The sequence below is a fragment of the Scleropages formosus genome, chromosome 10, assembly GCF_900964775.1.
Source record: "Scleropages formosus chromosome 10, fSclFor1.1, whole genome shotgun sequence".
NCBI classification, from domain to species: domain Eukaryota; kingdom Metazoa; phylum Chordata; class Actinopteri; order Osteoglossiformes; family Osteoglossidae; genus Scleropages; species Scleropages formosus.
The window spans coordinates 17,124,464-17,143,152 of NC_041815.1; the positions used below are offsets into that span (position 1 = coordinate 17,124,464).

At 43.2% G+C, this 18,689-nt stretch overlaps 3 protein-coding genes across 7 annotated transcripts; all 3 read right to left on the bottom strand.

Annotated features, from left to right (window-relative positions):
• Window positions 1-2,096: 2,096 nt before the first annotated feature.
• nkapd1 (NKAP domain containing 1) lies at window positions 2,097-5,278 on the bottom strand. 3 transcript variants are annotated; one of them, XM_018742753.2, is made up of 7 exons: window positions 5,201-5,276; window positions 4,535-4,615; window positions 3,778-3,854; window positions 3,530-3,627; window positions 3,312-3,455; window positions 3,175-3,228; window positions 2,097-2,793 (listed from the first exon to the last, which is right to left on the bottom strand). In XM_018742753.2, the coding sequence occupies exons 3-7, from the start codon at window positions 3,844-3,846 to the stop codon at window positions 2,349-2,351; spliced, it is 810 nt and encodes a 269-aa protein (XP_018598269.1). In that variant the 5' UTR covers window positions 3,847-3,854; window positions 4,535-4,615; window positions 5,201-5,276; the 3' UTR covers window positions 2,097-2,348. The 3 variants fall into 3 exon arrangements, with proteins under 3 accessions (XP_018598269.1, XP_018598270.1, XP_018598268.1); XM_018742754.2 differs by lacking the exon at window positions 5,201-5,276 and adding an exon at window positions 5,120-5,134; XM_018742752.2 differs by lacking the exon at window positions 4,535-4,615 and having other exon boundaries at window positions 5,201-5,278.
• Window positions 5,279-6,717: 1,439 nt separating this feature from the next.
• Window positions 6,718-11,766, bottom strand: pih1d2 (PIH1 domain containing 2). 3 transcript variants are annotated; one of them, XM_018742761.2, is made up of 7 exons: window positions 11,531-11,764; window positions 11,376-11,451; window positions 10,334-10,523; window positions 10,021-10,144; window positions 9,632-9,853; window positions 8,743-9,047; window positions 6,718-7,008 (listed from the first exon to the last, which is right to left on the bottom strand). In XM_018742761.2, exons 2-7 carry the CDS (start codon window positions 11,420-11,422, stop codon window positions 6,874-6,876), a joined length of 1,023 nt encoding a protein of 340 aa, XP_018598277.1. In that variant the 5' UTR covers window positions 11,423-11,451; window positions 11,531-11,764; the 3' UTR covers window positions 6,718-6,873. The 3 variants fall into 3 exon arrangements, with proteins under 3 accessions (XP_018598277.1, XP_018598276.2, XP_018598278.2); XM_018742760.2 differs by lacking the exon at window positions 6,718-7,008 and having other exon boundaries at window positions 8,536-9,047; window positions 11,531-11,766; XM_018742762.2 differs by lacking the exons at window positions 6,718-7,008; window positions 11,376-11,451 and having other exon boundaries at window positions 8,536-9,047; window positions 11,531-11,766.
• A 375-nt stretch (window positions 11,767-12,141) lies between these two features.
• On the bottom strand, window positions 12,142-18,314 carry tmprss5 (transmembrane serine protease 5). Its single transcript, XM_018742737.1, has 13 exons — window positions 18,040-18,314; window positions 17,019-17,457; window positions 16,770-16,868; window positions 16,426-16,539; window positions 14,886-15,021; window positions 14,679-14,792; window positions 14,538-14,581; window positions 14,224-14,386; window positions 13,932-14,116; window positions 13,664-13,762; window positions 13,247-13,389; window positions 12,782-12,934; window positions 12,142-12,544 (listed from the first exon to the last, which is right to left on the bottom strand). The coding sequence occupies exons 2-13, from the start codon at window positions 17,155-17,157 to the stop codon at window positions 12,530-12,532; spliced, it is 1,404 nt and encodes a 467-aa protein (XP_018598253.1). The 5' UTR covers window positions 17,158-17,457; window positions 18,040-18,314; the 3' UTR covers window positions 12,142-12,529.
• Window positions 18,315-18,689: the final 375 nt, after the last annotated feature.

Here is an 18,689-nt window from a genome sequence, read left to right on the forward strand (position 1 = left end):
GAGAAATTATTTAATCTGTAGCTATTTTTTAAAATTGAAACCGAGTCAGTCTTTAAAAAGCCACTACATGAGAAGAATGAAGTTATGGAAGGGGCAAGGAGCAGTCACCTGATATTAATCAAGTAGCTGGAGGCCACAGCAAATGACGTCAAACATTCCTTGCTCACAACAGGCTGTCTCTGATCTACGCCTGCTTGAAATTGACCGTATGCCCGTTCCCCTTAGACAGCCCTCTCACATTTTCCACCGCTGGCCTTATTAAATGTTAGACCATTTTTTAGTCCCCTCCCCCCAAGTCCTCTGTTCTGTGCTCCTTGCCTGCCTTTCAACTCCTTCCCCGGTGTTTTGTGAATAACAGCTTTCCTGGGATTTGCTAAGGCTTGGCACCTGGAGAGATGGCTGTAGAGAAGACAATTAGACGCCTGCTGTGGACAAACTGCCCCAGAAGCAGGCAAGACACTTGATGATGCACCATGCCTTTCCCCCCTGAACTCAGAGTAAGCATGAAATAATTTTAACAGCTGGTGCCTGCATTTTTCAGGTCACTATGTATTAAGCAAGGTGTGCCAGATAATTAATCAGGATAACATAATTGTTTAAGAGCTCTGAGGCTTATTAATTTATATAGATAAACAATGAGGACAGATGTCTTGGACCATACCTTTCGGCTTTTTTCTTTTTAACACAAGCTTTCCAAACACCGTTAATAGCTCAAAACAGGTAGTTCTAGTTTGTGCATTTCATCCATATATGCTGATTTCTGAACATACCACATTATATCACAACTGATGTTTGATAGGCATTGATTCAAAGTAGTCCACCCAGCCAGCAGTTTTAAGCTGTGATTTCACATTAAACTGACCTTTTCCACCCAAACAAATATAACATAAGAGTACATGAAGTGAGATTATCACATGATTTTACGATATGTATTCCAACAGGTGGAGATTTCTGTAGAAAAAGGTCCTTTCAACTGAATGACTTTTGGAGCTCAAGCGCCTAAATTTAATTAGCGCGAACACTCCCATGCTGCCCTCTAATGTTCACACTTATGCATTGCGTGGAGGCGACTTAAGGGCTTTCTGGGAAATGTAGTTCAGATCATTGCCGACAAGGGACCCTCCTTTTCTCTGCTTAGGACGTGATGTATCACGGCAGGTTCCTCTAGCACACAACAAAGAGATCATAGAATATAACCTAAAAATATATCACCAATGCCTGGATTGTTTGTGGAATATCTATCAGTTTAAACTGTTCAGGGGTGGAAAAAATCATTTTTTAGGTGTATTTTTAAGACCGCTGATTGAACAGCTTCTGCTTTTGGACTCAGGTCCCAGATTTGAACTACTGCTTTTGTACCCTTTGAGTAAGGTACTTTCCCTAAATTGCTCCAGTAAAAATGATCCACCTGTATGAATGAGTATACATGCATGCATTTATTTATTTAGCAGATGCTTTTCTCCAAAGCGACTTACAATGAACTCTATGTAGTGTTATCAGCCCACACACCTTGTTCACCAAGGTGACTTACACTGCTAGATACACTAGTTACAATGGGTCACTTATCCATATATCAGTGGAACACACTCTTTCTGTCACTCACACACTGTGGTTGAAGCAGAACCTGTCTGGACTGTGGGAGGAAAATGGAAGAAACCCACACAGACACGGGGAGAACATATAAACTCCACACAGACTGAGAGGGGATCGAACCCATGTCCTCTCACACCAGCACTACTTGTATAAGTTGCTTAACACTGTCACTTTGAAGAAAAGCATCAGGTAAATGTATTAATATGCAACACTCAATCACCTGATCATTGAGGAAATCTGGCTTTATTTTTGAAAACACTGGCTACTAATAATTTATAAAAGTTAAATATATGTAAAAAATAAAAAATGGGACATATAGATCTCACCATTTGCATCAGTGTCTATAAAATATCAATGACCATACACAAGTCATTAATAGGTACAAGTTCCAAATCTTTCTAATTGTTGTAGTTTATTTAAAAGTCTCACAGGGAGGAAGAACCCTGGTCTAGTTTTGGTGGAGATATAGTTGCAAACCCAGTATTGGTTTAAAAAAAAAAAAAAAAAATCCTGATATTGCAGTTTGCACCCATGAATACCAGTTTACTTCAACAGTATTCATGTACCTGGTTTGAAATTATTTCCAGACACGAGGAGCTCATGAACCTCTGACCATAATCGAGTAGACACACATGAAGTGAGTGCGAACTCCGGCGTTCTGGCTCCTCCAGCAGCACTGCTGCGGTGCACTTCAGCTCTCCAGGTTTGAAGACTGACAGAAGCAGGAGCCATCACTGGCACGAATGCCTCTGTAGTCAGTCCTCAGAGCTGTCCTCTGACTTCTCCTCATTAGTCACTTTCCAGTTTCTCCGCTTCCTCTGCGGCTGTCCGACAGGCTCAGGGCTGCCTGTAGCCTCCTTTGCTCGTTTCCTGGGTATACAGATCTGTTTCTCTTTGCCTTCCTCTGAGTCACTGTCTGCAGTGCTGCCATTGTCTTTCCTCTCTCTTTGCTTCTCTCTTTTCTTCCTCCTATGCTTGGCCTTTCCGCTGCTTCGTTTCCGCCGCTTGGGCTTGTGGCCCTCCTCCTCACTACTGCTCCCATCAACTTCTGACCCTCCAGCCCGTTTCCTTTTCTTCTTTTTTTTCTTCTTCTTCCTGGAGGACTTCTTGGAGTGCTTATGTTTGTCTGACGATTCCAGGCTGGCCTTGCCCTTTCTCTTTTGGTGCTGCACATTCTCATCATCGCTGCATTCTTTCTCTCTGGAAAAAGGAAAAAACCATCAGGTTAAAGGAAAAGAGAAAAAATATGAAAAAACAAAAAGGACCAAACTGCCTGACTCACTTGAAACACTTGGCTAAGTCTTAAAATAGGATATTCTGCACAAGTATTAACAGCATAACACCATGGATGATGTACTGCACTCTGTGTATCACACTTGCTCAGTTACACTTACAACATATCGTACTAGAGGAATACAAGTGGATGTATTTTTCCCCCCAGTTCCCAGAAATGGAAGGTTATATGGTACTTTATTCTGCTAACATAAACATTTATCAAGAATCCCACTGATTTCTCTGATTGCAAATAAAAAAAAAGATGTTGCAGTTATGACGGGAGCAGTGATTTTAATGTGACCTTACCCATCTGTCTGAAATTCCTCAGGGTAGAGTTCCTTAAAACCACTATGCCCCCACCTGAAACAGGCAAAGTAATACCATTCAGCATCTGCCTTACTCTTACCACATGAGATCACGTTAAGATGTTATGTGACAAGCACCTGTCAGGATCATTGGCCTCAAATTCATATAGTTTACGTGTCCAGTAGCGTGCCTCCCGCTCTTCTCTCTCAGAGACGTGTCCAAGCCGGTCACGTGCAGACACTGGCCCCTCCTCCAGCACTCGGTCACAGTGCATGCTTCCTCTGGGTACACATGACATTCAGTCACATATGTCTCACAGTAAAATATACCACACATACAGAGGGGCCTACCCCACCTGGCCAGGTGTGCATCGTAGGTTCTTCCATGAATTGAGTGTTCCTGGGCCTGCTTCTCCATATCGCGTAGTTTCCACATCTCCGACTCTTCCTGAATCTTAGTCCAAAACACAGGCACAACACAAACATAACACGATAGAGATTTTGGCTATTTATGCAATTCACCAGTAAAGGCCCCTCCAGCCACATTTAGTATACAGCTTGTATGGAAGCAAGGCATTAATTAGCAGCATAAGTGAATACAAACCTTATTGTGTGCATCTGTGTGTCGAATCACATTTCGTAGTAAAACCTTACCCATGGGCATTCGGGACATGATGACCCCTAAACAGAGAAAGATGTACACATAAAGATATGCACAATATGTATAGATTGGCTGACCAACCCTGATCCTCAAAGGCCATAGTATACTCTTGTTACACTGGTTTTTGCTTTACCTCATTTAACAGCTTTACTGGTGTATCTCTTTATAAGAGAAGTCTTGTCATCTGAAATTTCAGGTGTAAATATACCCTTATATATATACACACACACATTTTCTGAACCTCTTGTCCCATGCGGGGTCGCGGGGGGCCGGAGCCTACCCGGCAACACATATACCCTTATATATAAATACATATTTTAATATATATTTGCAGCTCTTAAGGAGCAGGGCTGGGGTAGACCATGAAACAGAAAAAGGCCTCCGCACAGCAGGATCCCAATTATTACATCTGTGCGTTTCATTTTTGGTGCCAAACCGCAACCAATTCCAGTATTCTATATACTACCAATAAAGAGTTCAGAATTCTGTAGTGTTTCACCGCATACAGTAATTGCAGCTGAAAACCTTCAGCATTTGTCCACAGCAGCTTACAATGAATGAGTGACTTTACAGTAATTTATCTACAAAAACAGCAGCATGTTCTAACTATGTTTCCATTCACGTTCATTCATTAGCAGATGCTTTTCTCCACACAAACTGCATAGACTGAATCCATGTCAAACTGTATAGCCCAGGTCACCTGGCAGGTGCTGCGGGACACTAGTGCTGCACGCTGGGCCACATATAAGGCGACATCTCTAACCACTTCGCCACCTGGTGTCTTTAGAAATTAAGAAAGAAATATTCTGTAAAATCTGTTGAAACACAGCATACAGTGCAGTTAATTAGACTAACTGGATAAGAAGACAATCAGTAAGAGGGTAATAATAGATGAGGAAGACCCCTGTTACTAAATACATGGTATATTATGGATATAAAGTATGAAAGCAGTTCACAGACTTCAGCTACGTTCAGAACCGTTCCAGTTCCTAGTTTAGTACCGGTAATGTCAGTTGTTATACAATAATATTATTGTCACAATCATCATGTCAGTAGTGAGATGATTACGTGGACGACAAGTATGATATGTTTACAGGGGGAAAAAAGTTACGTCCCACGGCCTGTTCACTGTGTTTTCGAGCACAACACAAGTCATTTTTTTAAGTGTTCAAGGTTTAACTAAACTAAAGTAGTAAGTAACGGACAAGCTGCTTAGCCCTAGGCTAACAGCAAACGTCCAAGACTACTTCCCCTTACTTGGAAACGTTCTGGTGCGTTTTCTCACCTTTTAAATGTACTCGCATCCATGGAGTGACTAATTTTGATTATAAATTTAAAGAATGTGATATATATAAATAAGTCTTACCCTCTGATCAGACTAATGTTTACAGGTAGGTATCCAGTAACAGAACAAGACCACACTTCCTCTCGGCTTGAACGTTGCGGAACCACGTGTCAGGCATTGCCCCGCCTACCGGGAGTTCATTGGGCACCGAATATTTGTTTTCTTATTGGGCAAAGCTGGTGTCAATCAAATTCCTTTGGGCAGTACCCACAAGAAATGATGGAGGAAAATTAAAATATCCGTATAAAGAGTACGTGTGAGAATGTGATGGCAGACTGTAGTTCCTCGGTGTCAAAAACAGTGTGAGATTTACAGAACTAAACGCACAATTTATAATATATTGTAATGTTTTAGAGGGGGTGCGGTAGCGCAGTGGGTTGGACCACGGTCCTGCTCTCCGGTGGGTCTGGGGTTCGAGTCCCGCTTGGGGTGCCTTGTGACGGACTGGCGTCCCCTCCTGGGTGTGTCCCCTCCCCCTCCGGCCTTACGCCCTGTGTTGCCGGGTAGGCTCCGGTTCCCCGCGACCCCGTGTGGGACAAGCCGGTTCTGAAAATGTGTGCGTGTGTAACGTTTTATGGAGACAAAGCAGAATACAAGGTCGATTTGCTGACATTGTTTATACACAGTAATTAACATTACTTATTAGCAGATGCTTTTTCCAAAGAGACTTCCAATGAGCTGTGTGTTCTCAGCCCATACACCTTGTTCACCAAGGTGACTTACATTGCTAGATACACTGTGTCACTCATCCATACATCAGTGGAACACACTCTCTCTGTCACACACTATTGGTGAAGCTGAACAACATGTGTTTGGACTGTGGGAGGAAACCCACACAGACACAGGGAGAACATGCAAACTCCACCCAGACTGAGTAGAGATTGAACCCACATCCTCTCACACCACCCAGGCATTGTGAGACAGCAGCACTACTCACTGTGCCATCATGGCACCTGTCACTACATGATTAGCAATTAACAATGGGCAACACCTTGAATCCCATAGGAGCACCAAAGTATGAACATTTTAGATGGGAAGACCATTCCTCATGTGAGCTTCTTGTCTTCCATGTGGTTGTAAGGACCACTTATGGTCACCGCAGTGTCTTCTTCCACTGTTCGTAAGAGTGAGTCACTGAGCGACTGGGTCTTTTGCATTACTCTGTAACCCACTGCATTCTACAATAATATTTACAGTATCTGGGATTGCATGGTCCCACCAGCATGGGGAACTTCTCTATAACCTCTTTACAGAAGTTATTTAACATTTTACACACAGTAGATAGCAGTAGCAGCTATAGTGTAGTACGGTACAATACAGTGATATTGTAGCAACTACGTTTGTTATAACTCTAGTTGTAACAGATAATAATACTTTTACCTGAAAATGAAATTTCAGTGGATGCAGTTTTCAACAAAGTATGCAAAACATTTTTATTTATAAGCATTTTTATTTGCACATGGGTAAGTCCCTATAACTGGCTTGATGTTAACCCAGTTTTAAGTTTTAAGACAGAGAATAAGAGAAGACAATGAGCTGTGAATTATAATAAAATACTACAGAGTCACTTCTTTTTTTTTTCCTTTACTCTTAGTGATTATTCTGTAGCATTTGCCAACAAGAGGAAAGAGGAAAGGAGCAGAGAAGGGTGTCATTGCTGGTGGAGGCTACTCTGCACAGAGCCAGCAGAGTGATCACAGCACAGGCATAGACACAAACAACGTCTGTTTCTTCTTCTTGAAAATGGCAGTGGCTTCTTCCTCCTTCACCACCACTGGGAGAGGTAAGTGAAAGTGATACAGGTCCTCTACCTCCACCACAACGTCATCCTGAACACAAGAGTAAGGGTTATCTGGTTACACCCACAGTATGGATCCGTACTGGATAGAGCACAAAACAGTCAAGGGCTGCTTAGCTTATACCAAGAAACACCAGCTGTGACCTAATGTTTGTTTCAGAAAAGCACTTAAGTGCTGAAATGAAGCAAAAACACCCCTCCAGGACCAAGGCTGACCACACCTTACATAAACACTACAAGGTAACACTATAAATGTAGCAGCACAAGATCACGAAGAAATGTACTGAGCCTCATTGTGTAATGCAACAGAGAGGCAAGACATCAACACATGCCTGGTTGCTATGACTCTAGAACACACCTCTGCATGTACATTACTCTACACATACATATGCTCTGCATCTAGTTGCTCTGCACATGCGTCTGGGTGTCCAGATACCATGACTCCCGATTACCTGCTTAAGCCCTCTGTGCTCTAACAAGTAAACCCAACATTTTACTTCAACAATCTTGAATCCAAGTGTCACTGTGGGTGAAGAATCAGGAAAGTGTCAAATACAGTACAGGCATCCCTCAAATTACGAAATTAATCTGTTCCTGAAAACGATGCAGATATTGTGAACAACTTTCTAAAACTGTACACTGCTGCAAAAATACATACATAACCCAAAAAAATGGCAACTAAACTTTTCCTGCTAATTGCTCTGCTGTCTCCACAGTCATTCAATTAAATAACACAGTCAATATAGCCAACAGACACAACTTCAGATTTCATACACTCCCCATTATGCCCTACTCTCTTAAAGCAACGATCCGACATTCCTAATATACCAACAGACAGATGTGGATGCAGATATGTGAGCTACAGTACATTATTGCACCTTCTCTTCATTCATGCAGCTTTTAAAATGTTTTGGACAAGTGTGAGACAAATTTCGTTACACTGATTTTTCTTCCATAAACTGAAATTTGGGTATCAAAAGCTAAGAGCTGTTATGCTTAAATTTTGGACAAAAGGATTTAGTAAATCCAGGGATGCCTGCAGATCAAAGAGATGATGTAAACCTACATACTATGTAAGCTACTTTTATTTACAGCTACTGGTATATGACTAGGGGGGTGTGGTGGCGCAGTGGGTTTGACCGGGTCTTGCTCTCTGGTGAGTCTGGGGGTCGAGTCCCGTTTGGGGCGCCTTGTGACGGACTGGCGTCCCGTCCTGGGTGCGTCCCCTCCCCCTCCGGCCTTACGCCCTTGGTTGCCGGGTTACGCTCTGGTTTGCCGCAACCCCGCTTGAGATAAGCGGCTTCAGCTTATACCTCTACTGCACAGTTATTATGTAAGTACTTGTATTGTATAGTTAACTGTTTATAGTATATGTATATTTGCACTAATTTCAGATTATCGACTTAGTAAATTAGTTATGTAGGTCTAAAAGCTGTCCTTAGGTCTAGTGTTGCATGTTTATATTTATGCTTATTTTACACAGCACCGTGGTCCTGCGAGACACGACATTTCGTCCCACTGTATGTCCACACATGTAGTGGAATGACAATAAAGCTTGACTTGACTTGACTTGACTTCAGACAATGTGTGTGGGTATATGACTAAACCATGGAACATAAACTGGGAATCCTTTAAATGCATTGCTACTTTTTGATGATGGTGTTGATGTAATACAGTCGTAATTTTCTCTGAGATGTATGCCACTTTGGAGAAAAGTGTCTGCTAAATGAATAAATGTATAATGTAAATAAGTGAGGGTGAGCACCTGGGAAATACTGAGCTGGCACTCAGATACAGAGTGAACACCAGGTAGGTGTACGGTCAAGTGAACACGCATTGGTGACCCATCTGGACCAGCCACTAGGGTGAGCTCATGGTCCGGCTGTCGAGGCTGTGTAGTCTCCGTGCTGGAGATAACTTGAATCAGAGCTTTTCCCTTCAGCCTGTCCTGTTGTTGGGCTGTCAGGGCTACAGCAAAGTCATCGCCGTTCTCCGTCTGCCTTCCTCGCAGGGTTGAGATCTGCTGGAGGAGGGTAGGACCTGGAGAGTGGCCGTGTGGTAAAGATCCTTCTGGTTTGAAACAAGACCATAAACTTTCATTACTTTCAATTCCACAGTTTTAATGTGCTTTTGTTCTTATGAATCATGCATTTAATCATGGAATTTAAGAGATACATTTGAGTCAAACCTGAAAGAATGACTTCTTTCAATTAAATCAATTCTTTTTTCATTCACCTTAGTCAGGGTCCCATCAGTCCAGAGCCTATTTCATTACAGGGAGCCACACACACACAAAGTTTCTCAGACATTCACACACTACTGAATATTTCGACTCACCAAGCCACCTGAAACACGTCTTGTCAGAAAAAAAGAGTAACTGGAGGAAACCCACACAAACACAGGGTAAATATACAAACTCCACGCAGACTAAGCATGGCTCAAACCTACATCATCCCTTTGAGACCGTGAGGCATCCACTGTACCACTGGACCACCGTGCTGCCTCAGTTCAGTTCAGTTCAATTAGTTTTTATAGAGCACTCTCATGAACACAGTGACACAGAGCATGGAAATTCAGGTTCTAGTCTAACTGAAAGAGCTCTGATCTTTGGAAATCTGAAACTTGCAGTGGTCACACATGGAGGCACATCATACCTGGGTCAGTGGGCTTCTGAAGGAAGGTCAGGCGGTGCCATAAGCTTTTCAAGCTGCCCTTCAGGCTGGCACTGTCAAGTGTGTAGTGCTCGGACAAACGTAATTTGTGCTGCTGCTGGGCATAACTCAGAGCCAGCTGGGGAAGCTGACCATCCTCTCCATCCTCCACTGCTTCGTGTATAACCTCAGGGTTGAAGGCGACATCCAGCACGTGGTATGTATCTGAGGAAGGGAGTTGAAGCTGGAAACTGCATGACTCAACAAACAATATTGACATTGGCAAGGAACTGGGAGCAGATTTGTGGCCCACAGAGATCCCAGAAGATCCCTGAAATCAGTGTCTTTACAATGTGTTGTTTATGTATTTCTAGAGATAGGAAAAGTCATACCCTGGCCTTCAGTGACAGTCTCTAGCCTTCCTCCAAACAAAGGGACTGGGTGTGATGGAGACTGTGGTGGAGGGACCCGCCTCCAGCCACACACATTAATGTACAGCCACCCCTCCTCCGGTTCCTGTTAAACACAGAAAGGATTTGTTACCCTCTGCCCCACAAGCGGGCCAGTCACAGACTTCCAAAGCCACAGGGCAAGCTCGTCTTTGTTTTGTCTGACTGAAAATTAGGGAATGGTGGGTTACTGAGACAGGTGTGATTTACCTGTCTTGCTTTTCCATGGGAGGTAAGTTTGTGTGTAGTACTGTACCAGTATCCTAGTCCGCAGGCAGTAGTTTGGTTGAGGAGGTGAGTAGAGATCCGCTCCCTCCTTCAGCTGGTGCTGGATGAAGGTACGGTAGCTCTCTGGGTCGCTCTGCAACATGTCATCCAGCATGGCCCACAGCTGCTCTACCTGTTGCAGGGTGGCTTCTTGGCACTGGGCTGCCATTTTAATTATGCTGGATAAGGATGCAGGTGCAAACTGAACTGATGCTTGTCTTGTATATAGTGCTGCTTGAAAGTATATGAATCCTTTGTGTCCCTTAGTTTTAACCAGCAAATGTTATTTAATCAGAAGCAGTCTGTCCCATCTGACATAATAGGTGCGTAATGAGCAATTTCATTTGTTGGATTAGAGGAAATCGTGTGTAGTAGAGAAACGGAAGTAGTGCAGGTGCAAAAATAAGTGAACCACAAGTTGCACTAGTTAAACCAAGTCGGTATGTACAATCAGGTGTGTAAACGATAACTATATATTCATTTTATAAGTTTATTTTAATATTTAAGATTTAGATGTTATAAGTCGCGGCCGCGACCCGGCCCCGGATAAGCGGAGGAAGATGGATGGATGGATGTTATAAGTTTTTTTTTTTAATATTTTACACGAGAATAATGACCATCCCTACAGGATTCACATACTTTGAAGCAACACTGTAATTACATTAATTCAATACTGTCACAACTACATTACTAGTATGTTAATAGTAACCTTTATATAAAAGACTGCATTGCTTAAGGTGACATATATAATCACTTTAGCAATTATTAACCTATTTACTGTACTGTAGTAATTAAGGGAAACTACCTTCATGAAGTTAACAGAGCAGGACCCCCCCCCCCCCGCCCCCCCATGACACCTTTAACTTTACAGTTGTTGGCGCTTCTTGTTTCACTCACTGATCAGCTGAAAATGAAAACACATTCTTGCTCAGCAGGTAGATACTATGTCAACTAGTCCTCATAGTCAGGAATTTTTTAGGAATTCCTCCAGACCAGCCAGGTAACGCGCACGTACGTAACCGGTAACTTACGACGTGTCCGCCGAAGGAATGAATCTGCGTTTGCGCGCGCGGTGCATCAAACTGGCAACTAAAGCAGCCGCTGCATCTGCATCGACACGATATTACACATTAAACCACGAATTTCCGCTTACGCTTATTCGTCGAATAATGTTCACAACTCTTACCTTTAACACGTCTCCTACGCGGGCTCTGCCGTGTGTTTCACGTTTCCATGGAAACGAGCAAGCGGAGGGGAATGAGGCTGCGCGAGGGACACGTGTCCCCTTAGTACTGTGGGCATGTCCGTGGTTTTAATCATGTTTATCAAAATAATGATAATTTCGTGGAAAATGGATTGGTGGTGCATATTATGCGTTTCTTCAGCATTTTTTCTGCTGTTCCCTTGTTTTATACATCTGTTAATTTTGACGGAAGACAACATGATTGGGAGTGCGAAGAACATTGTAAAAACCGGTTTAATTGCCAAATTGGTCTCGCAAAAATCAAAAATGTACCATGATACATACACACAGTATTTCTAAATATTCTCATAGCTGATAACGTTTATAATAAGAAAATAAACTGGATACTACTTTAAAAATCTGTATTTCCACAGTTAAAACTGTCTTAGAATATAAAAAACAGACTTTGATGATAAATAAAATGGCATGATCATGTATTGTAAATGTACAATTCTTGTTTGAATATAAATATAAAATACTATTACATTGTATATACATACAGCAGTTAAAGTCCAGCTTTCACCACAACCAATGAGCACTTTAATTATCCGAGGTACATTTAAAAATGAAACCGAGTGCCTTATGTCTGCTTTGTGCTTAGTATACTTGATACGTTTCCATAGGTATTTTGCCCAAAATTTTATAAAGCATGAATATTCAAAATGATATTTACTCTGTTTACCATTAGCTGTCTGCCACTTTGGAGAAAAGTATGTGCTAAATGCATAAATGTACATGTAGATGTAATGAGACCACTGTATGTTGGAGGAAACAGCCCAGGAGCAGTGTAGAACATGTCTGAGACCACTTCTTCATCCCAGCAACTGATGTCACTATAGGTAGCAGTGGAGTCCCGTTGGCTCAGTGAGGTCTCCCGTAGTTCCCTCTCTCCTCCTTCTCTCTTTAGTGACTCTGACATCAGGACCGAAAAAGCAACATGCATCACGGCATATCATCCTGCAGCAAAAGGCATATCAGATGTCAAATGAAGCAGATAAGTAAAATCTAGATAGCTGGAGAAAAACTGAGGATAAAGCTATTCAGCTGTTGATGAAAGGCAGTTAGCCCAGGCTTTACCTGAGCCCGAACCACAATAATTACATTTATTTACATTTACTCATTTAGCAGACTCTTTTCTCCAAAGCGATATACATCTAAGAGAAAAGTATGATTGGTTATGGAAATGTGTTTTACCTCGATCATATCATATATCCAGCCCAGGAACTCAGCCACCTTGGTGTATACGCCAGGGTGATTGGGCTCAGCACAGCCTGTCCCCCAGCTAACCACACCGACAAGCCTCCACACATTTTCATCTTGACATACCAGGGGTCCACCACTGTCTCCCTGGAAATGGCACACAAACCCACACTCATCTTCAACCTTAACAATAGCCTGTGGTCCACTTAGATCCAAGTGAACCTGCTCTTTCACTGAGAGGTTAAAAACATGTTTTTTTAAATTTCCGTTTTGTATTCAGTATTCACAGGGAAAAGGTTGCCTTAGACAAAAGTGGCAACCACACAGATGGGGAAAAAAAATAAATAAATAATCACAGAAACAGACTAAATACAGTATGATGACCATTTATGCTTTCATTGAAAAGCAGACTTTAGAAAAATTCCACTGTTGTCCTGACGGACGTTGGAGAGAACTCGCCTGGCACGCATCCATCTTTCCTTCAGTGTACCCAGCGCAAAGCATCCTGGCAGTTATCTCACCATTGTACATGCAGGAACTATTGCATTTCTTTGTGCTTATCAGTGGCACCGGAGCCTCCCTGAGCGTGTCAGGAATATGAACTGCAGAGAGGGACAAACAAGAGAAATTAACACAGATGGACCCTCTTCCTCATTTGGCTCTTAGCGTCAAGGCTGAGCAAAACTTTAACACTATGATAACATTTAGTCAATGTGTTATACATTTATTTTCATACCCAGTGACATTTGTCTCATTGCAGACTTGAAAAAGAGCATATAATAAATAAAAATCATACCGAGGTAGCCAAAATAGCATAGCAAATACATAAGGCCCCCTCCAAGCACTCACACATACACACAAAAGTCTGTGACCAACCATCATCTGGGCTGGTGTAGCCCCAGCCCGAGATCCAGCACTGTGTGCCCCCTGGGAGGTCCCGCGAGTACTTTGGCAGGCACACTGGCTTCACCGCATCTGCCGGACATGTGAGGGAACACTGTTTCACTGTCACCTAACCATGTAAATTGCTCAACTCAAATGAAGCGTGCCGTGCATCATTTGGTGTCGTTTATATTCTCACGAAGTGACCAAACCCAGCTAGAGAGACGCCTGTACAGCGGCACATCCACAGAAGCCCTCTGACCTGTGAAATTCAGCGGGGTCTTAAGCTTCATCAAGGCAATGTCATTGTCGTGGGTCTTGTGGTTGTAGTTTTTGTTGTAGACGATCTTCTCCACCACATGTCCACTGTGTTGGGCTACTTTAGCTGAACTTCGGGTCACAATACCAGCGTACACAACCCAGCTGGAAACCTGAGGCAGCCTGTAACTTCAGAGAAAAAGACACCTGGATTGGACAGGCGCTGTACCTGTAGACCTTGCACGAGTCACAAGCACCTAAGATGCCAAACCATGTTTTGAAGAGCATCCCCTTACTTGTGCACGCAGTGTGCAGCGGTGACCACCCACCGACTGGTGATCAGGGCGCCTCCGCAGGTGTGTCGATTGCTGTAGTAGAGGCTCACCTGCCAGGGCCACCTTCCCAGGCGGGCTTCATCTCCCCCAATGATCCTGGGCAGCTTGGCACGTGTCCCACACTCTCGGGAGATAGAAAAACAAGCACAGAGTCACCATGTCGCCAGTGCGCGAGTCTTCGTGTATAGTCTGTGTGCCCGAGGACTGCGTTTGCTGTAAAAACTTAATTTTCCCTCCCCAGCTGTTCTATTTTTTTTTTCAATACTCCCACTTACCAAAACATTTCAAAGCTATAACTTTTCCCGTAATGCAACTTCCCCTAAAGAAAAAAAGCAAACAATTTAAGATTAAAGTATTTAAATGAACCGTTAATTTCATTTAAACACTCCTTTTGTGGAGTAACTACAAAAAGGTACCTGAACTGCCATATATTCTCCAGACTTCTTTGGTGCTCAGGGGTGATCTGAAGGAAACCATCTGTGTAATTGGGCCCAATGTCCCTCAGGTGAACACCTTTGTGTTTGGTTAGTCTGCAAAGAACCGGGTCTTTCATTTAATCGGCCAGCAGCGGCAATAAGAACACACGGGTGTATCAGTTAGCTCACCTGCGTACTTGAGCTCACCTTAGGTAGCCCAGCTGCCGACACACCAGCGTCCCCAGGGAGGAGTTCCAGTGCTCATAGCACACTGGCAGCCATGTCTGGAGTTTCTCCAGCTGGATCTCCAGGAGCGAGTTCTCTGGGCTGATTCTGTAAAACACTGAAAGGCAGCAGCTGAAGATCCCTTCCTACAGCAGCGGTGTTCTTCTGCTCGAGTAACAGTACAGATGACAGCATCGTGAATGGGAAAAACTGAAAGCAAAGAAGTTTTGATTTATTTTCCATCAATGCTTAGTTGCTTCTCCTGGCAGTTCCACGAAATGATCTGTTAGGGCCCATATTGACATTAATAGGGGCTCCTCATGTTACAAATGTTTGAGCTACAAATTTTAAAAGATATAATTTTTTCCATATTATTAATTCATTTTTATTAGCATTTTCTTCACTTATCTGTTTTCCAAAACTTTTGCGTGGAGTGAAAGTAAACTGCGTTTCCGCAGACCGCCATTAGTTGGCAGTAAAACGTAAACCGGAGCAGGAATGTAGAAGCGCATTCATTCAACTCCCTTTCACAGTGTTTACTGTCTGATTACTGTATGTGTAACTGACTGTGGTCAACAAAAAGGTGAGGAACATTAATCACGTTAATGAAACTAAGTCAACCTGCTTTATATAAGTTTTTTTGGCCAACGTATTTTTCATTTTAAATCAATTCAAATTTATCTTCATTTTAAAGCATTCCGAAATTAACAGAAATGTTTCTAGAAAAAGTATAGCGTTATCCAAAACTTTTACAGAACATAACCCCCTTATTGTGCAAATGACAGCTTTTTATTTTTCTGTAATTTTTAATTCGTTTTCATTTTAATTAGCTAATTAAAATAACGTTATATGTTTTACCAAGATTTTTTTATTTAAGGTTTTATCCAAGGTTTTTTCAAAACCAAACCAGCAAATAAACTGAGGGATGACATTTTATTAAGTTTTTATCGATTGTGACTTAGTGGTAAAAGTGACTTTGAATTTATAAACAAATTGAGTTATGAATGGACTTCTAGTCCCAAGTGTGTTTGTAAGTTCAACGGCCAGTGTATAGGGTATGTATGCATCCATTATTAATAACCACTTAGTCTGTGCAGCTTCATGGTGGTCTAGAATGATCCTAAAAGCATAAAGTGTGAGGCAGGCATACACTCTGGACAGGATGTCACTCCATAACAGGGCAATCCCTCACACACTCATGCACACTCACAAACACACACTACGGGCAGTTTAGTTTCACCAGTTGACCTGAAACACACGTCTTTGGACCATGGAAGGAATCAGAGCCCCTGAAGGAAACCTCTTGTGAACACAGGGGTGAAATGTAAACTCAGCACAGACAGAGCCTGATTCAAACCCACAGTTCAGGAGCAGTGAAGCACCAATGCCACCTGCTGTGCCACTGTGCCACCCTACATATGGGATGCATAGTAAAGCATCACGTGCTGTTAATTGATCAGGATTGGTGTTGCAACACAGCATGCAGCACTTTTTGTGGCTGAGAAAGGAAAAGCCCACTGACCTTTCCTGTGGTCTGCAACAGAGATCTCCTCTGTCACGTTGCAGAAGGACGTCTCCTTTGTCTCTCCTAGTCCAGCCGCACTTTGTGTTGGGATGGGCTGCGCAAGGACCTTCACTGGTGGCAGAATAACAGCTTTAGCTGTTGTACCGGTTTCTGTGCGTTCCTCCTTTTAGCATCTCTTACTTTTGTATCCTGCTATAGTGCTTACTCCTATCTGCATTGCCATTAATGTATGTGAATGAGTCGTGTCCTATGTTTAGAATCCAAATTAAAACATCACCATCTATGAAAAAATTTACATAGACATTTACTGCTCATTTATACGTATGGAAATAGTTTCTTACCTACAAACCAGAGACCCACAGCTACACCAGTTAGCAGTGTGACCACACACACTGCAGCCAGTGCCCTGGAAAGCCCATGGGCCGTCACTTTGGCACAACCTGTGGTCAGATGGGCACAACATGAAGTCCACTACTGTCGACAGTGAGCGGCTAGCTGTGTAGCCGGGACCTCAGGATCCCTTTGGGTTTGATTTACCAGACCACATGCCACTAAAGTTCCACCCCATGTTATTGCTATAAGACACCTGCCTTGGTCTGGCGCTGGGGACTCTCTCAGCCAAGCCGGGTCTTCTCGGGCCGTCCTGGTCTGGTCCGGTCCAGTACGATCCACGCTGATAGGAACCCGGAGAGCTGCTGGGTTCTCAATCACGGACAGAATGTCCTCCATTCTCTGACGGACAAAGACAACCGCTCTGCTGGCTCTCAGTCTATATTTCCAGCTTGCTGTGTAATCAGACTAGTTTAATTAAGGTCATCCTGGACCCTGATGAAAATCGGTCTGTCATTCACCGAGGGAGTCCGTTCACAACAGGCGCGATGGCCTGTCAGTGAGGCTCTTCCATAGGCCGCTTCTCTTCAGATGCACTGGAACGGGGTTTAAACCGGCACAATAACGTTCTGTTTTGTCGGTGACAGGTGACGGCTCTGACATTTGCTTCTGCAAAACTCACATGCGCCGCTCGACAACCTGTAACCGAAAGGTGACTCAGCCACATCCAGAGCCTACAGCAGCATGTCTTCTTTCAACCAGACGTACTCACATGGAACGAACAATACAGAGGGCCACTCTTACGCTTACCAGGCCCAGCACCTGCTCACAATCCGATATGTGTTACGCAGGAAGGAACAAAGGTAGAACTGCAGCACATCTGAACAAACGGAAAAGCAGCCCTATGATACATCTAAAGCCAGAATAGACAGAATGCCTCATTTTCATAGTGGTCTTAACAAATCTGGCTTTTTATAATGATTTGGTTGACGTCTGTGCTGTTTTTTTTTACTGATTCTTTCAAAATAATATTCTTGTAGAATATTGCTCAAAATCAAATATATGGACAGTGGAAATAGTGGAAACCAACACATTTATAACTGACAAGTGAAACAGATGTGTAAGCTGCACGGAGTGAGTAAATGAAGAAAGCCTTTCAAAGGATGGAAGTGTAACCCCGGTGTCCAACGTTTGTCCTAAAAACAATGGTAAACACTCAAGTTTTTAGATGCGAGTAGACACACGGGGGTGGAGAACCGAGGGACGCCGGTGCCGACTCACCGTCCTGTCGTCCCCGTGCCTGGGGCCTCCTCGGCGCTCATCGACGGGCTCTGCGAGGGGACGAGGTGCTCCGTGTTCCCAGCTGTCTGCCGCTCTGCCATTGAGCAGAATGCAACGCTGGATTTTCACTTCACAAAGGGACAATGAGGTCAGCAGTGGAGTGCAGAATGAACCTGTTGTTTTGCCAAGAGGTCACGGGGGCCTATCAAGGCACGCTGAACGAGTTCTTTGTAAGAGGCAAACATCTCCAAAGATGCTCCGCCTGTCAGTTGTAGGATCTGTTGGGAAACTGAAACGCCCCTACCTGCAACAGAGAGCGCACTCTGTGTGAGAAATTGAACAGCTGACAATTTGTTGGTTTTGAGAAAAGGTCGTAATTGCACATTGCTGAAAAGGCCCAACTCACATCATTCAAAATCTCTGCAAATCACCTAGCATCATCTGGCCAATAAAAGAGCTCAAAGAACAAAATAAACATTTTTCAGCTCACCCGCTGACAGATGCGCACAGACTTTTTTTCCTTTTTACAGAAAAAGTTCAGCTCTAACCATCACACCACCTGCTGCCCCTAATGCTAAATGACAGCGGTTTCACGATATGAACACTGTGACCATCCTTCATTCCTTTGCACATTTTTCAGTCTTCACCTT

Bases quoted from the DNA above. Each gene is read 5' to 3' on its own strand.
- nkapd1 (XM_018742752.2), bottom strand. From the start codon at position 3,846: ATGTCCCGAATGCCCATGGGTAAGGTTTTACTACGAAATGTGATTCGA. The intron at 3,628-3,777 runs GTTTGTATTCAC...TTTTGGACTAAG, and splicing joins ACACAGATGCACACAATAAG to ATTCAGGAAGAGTCGGAGAT. The intron at 3,229-3,311 runs GTGCTTGTCACA...TGCCTGTTTCAG, and splicing joins GAGGCCAATGATCCTGACAG to GTGGGGGCATAGTGGTTTTA.
- pih1d2 (XM_018742760.2), bottom strand. From the start codon at position 11,422: ATGCACCGCGCGCGCAAACGCAGATTCATTCCTTCGGCGGACACGTC. The intron at 10,145-10,333 runs GTACAGTACTAC...TGTGTTTAACAG, and splicing joins GCCTGCGGACTAGGATACTG to GAACCGGAGGAGGGGTGGCT. The intron at 9,048-9,631 runs GTATGATGTGCC...GTTTCAAACCAG, and splicing joins TCAGAAGCCCACTGACCCAG to AAGGATCTTTACCACACGGC.
- tmprss5 (XM_018742737.1), bottom strand. From the start codon at position 17,157: ATGGAGGACATTCTGTCCGTGATTGAGAACCCAGCAGCTCTCCGGGTT. The intron at 16,869-17,018 runs GCAGGTGTCTTA...ATCTGACCACAG, and splicing joins GTCCCCAGCGCCAGACCAAG to GTTGTGCCAAAGTGACGGCC. The intron at 14,793-14,885 runs GTGAGCTCAAGT...GGTTCTTTGCAG, and splicing joins CGGCAGCTGGGCTACCTAAG to ACTAACCAAACACAAAGGTG.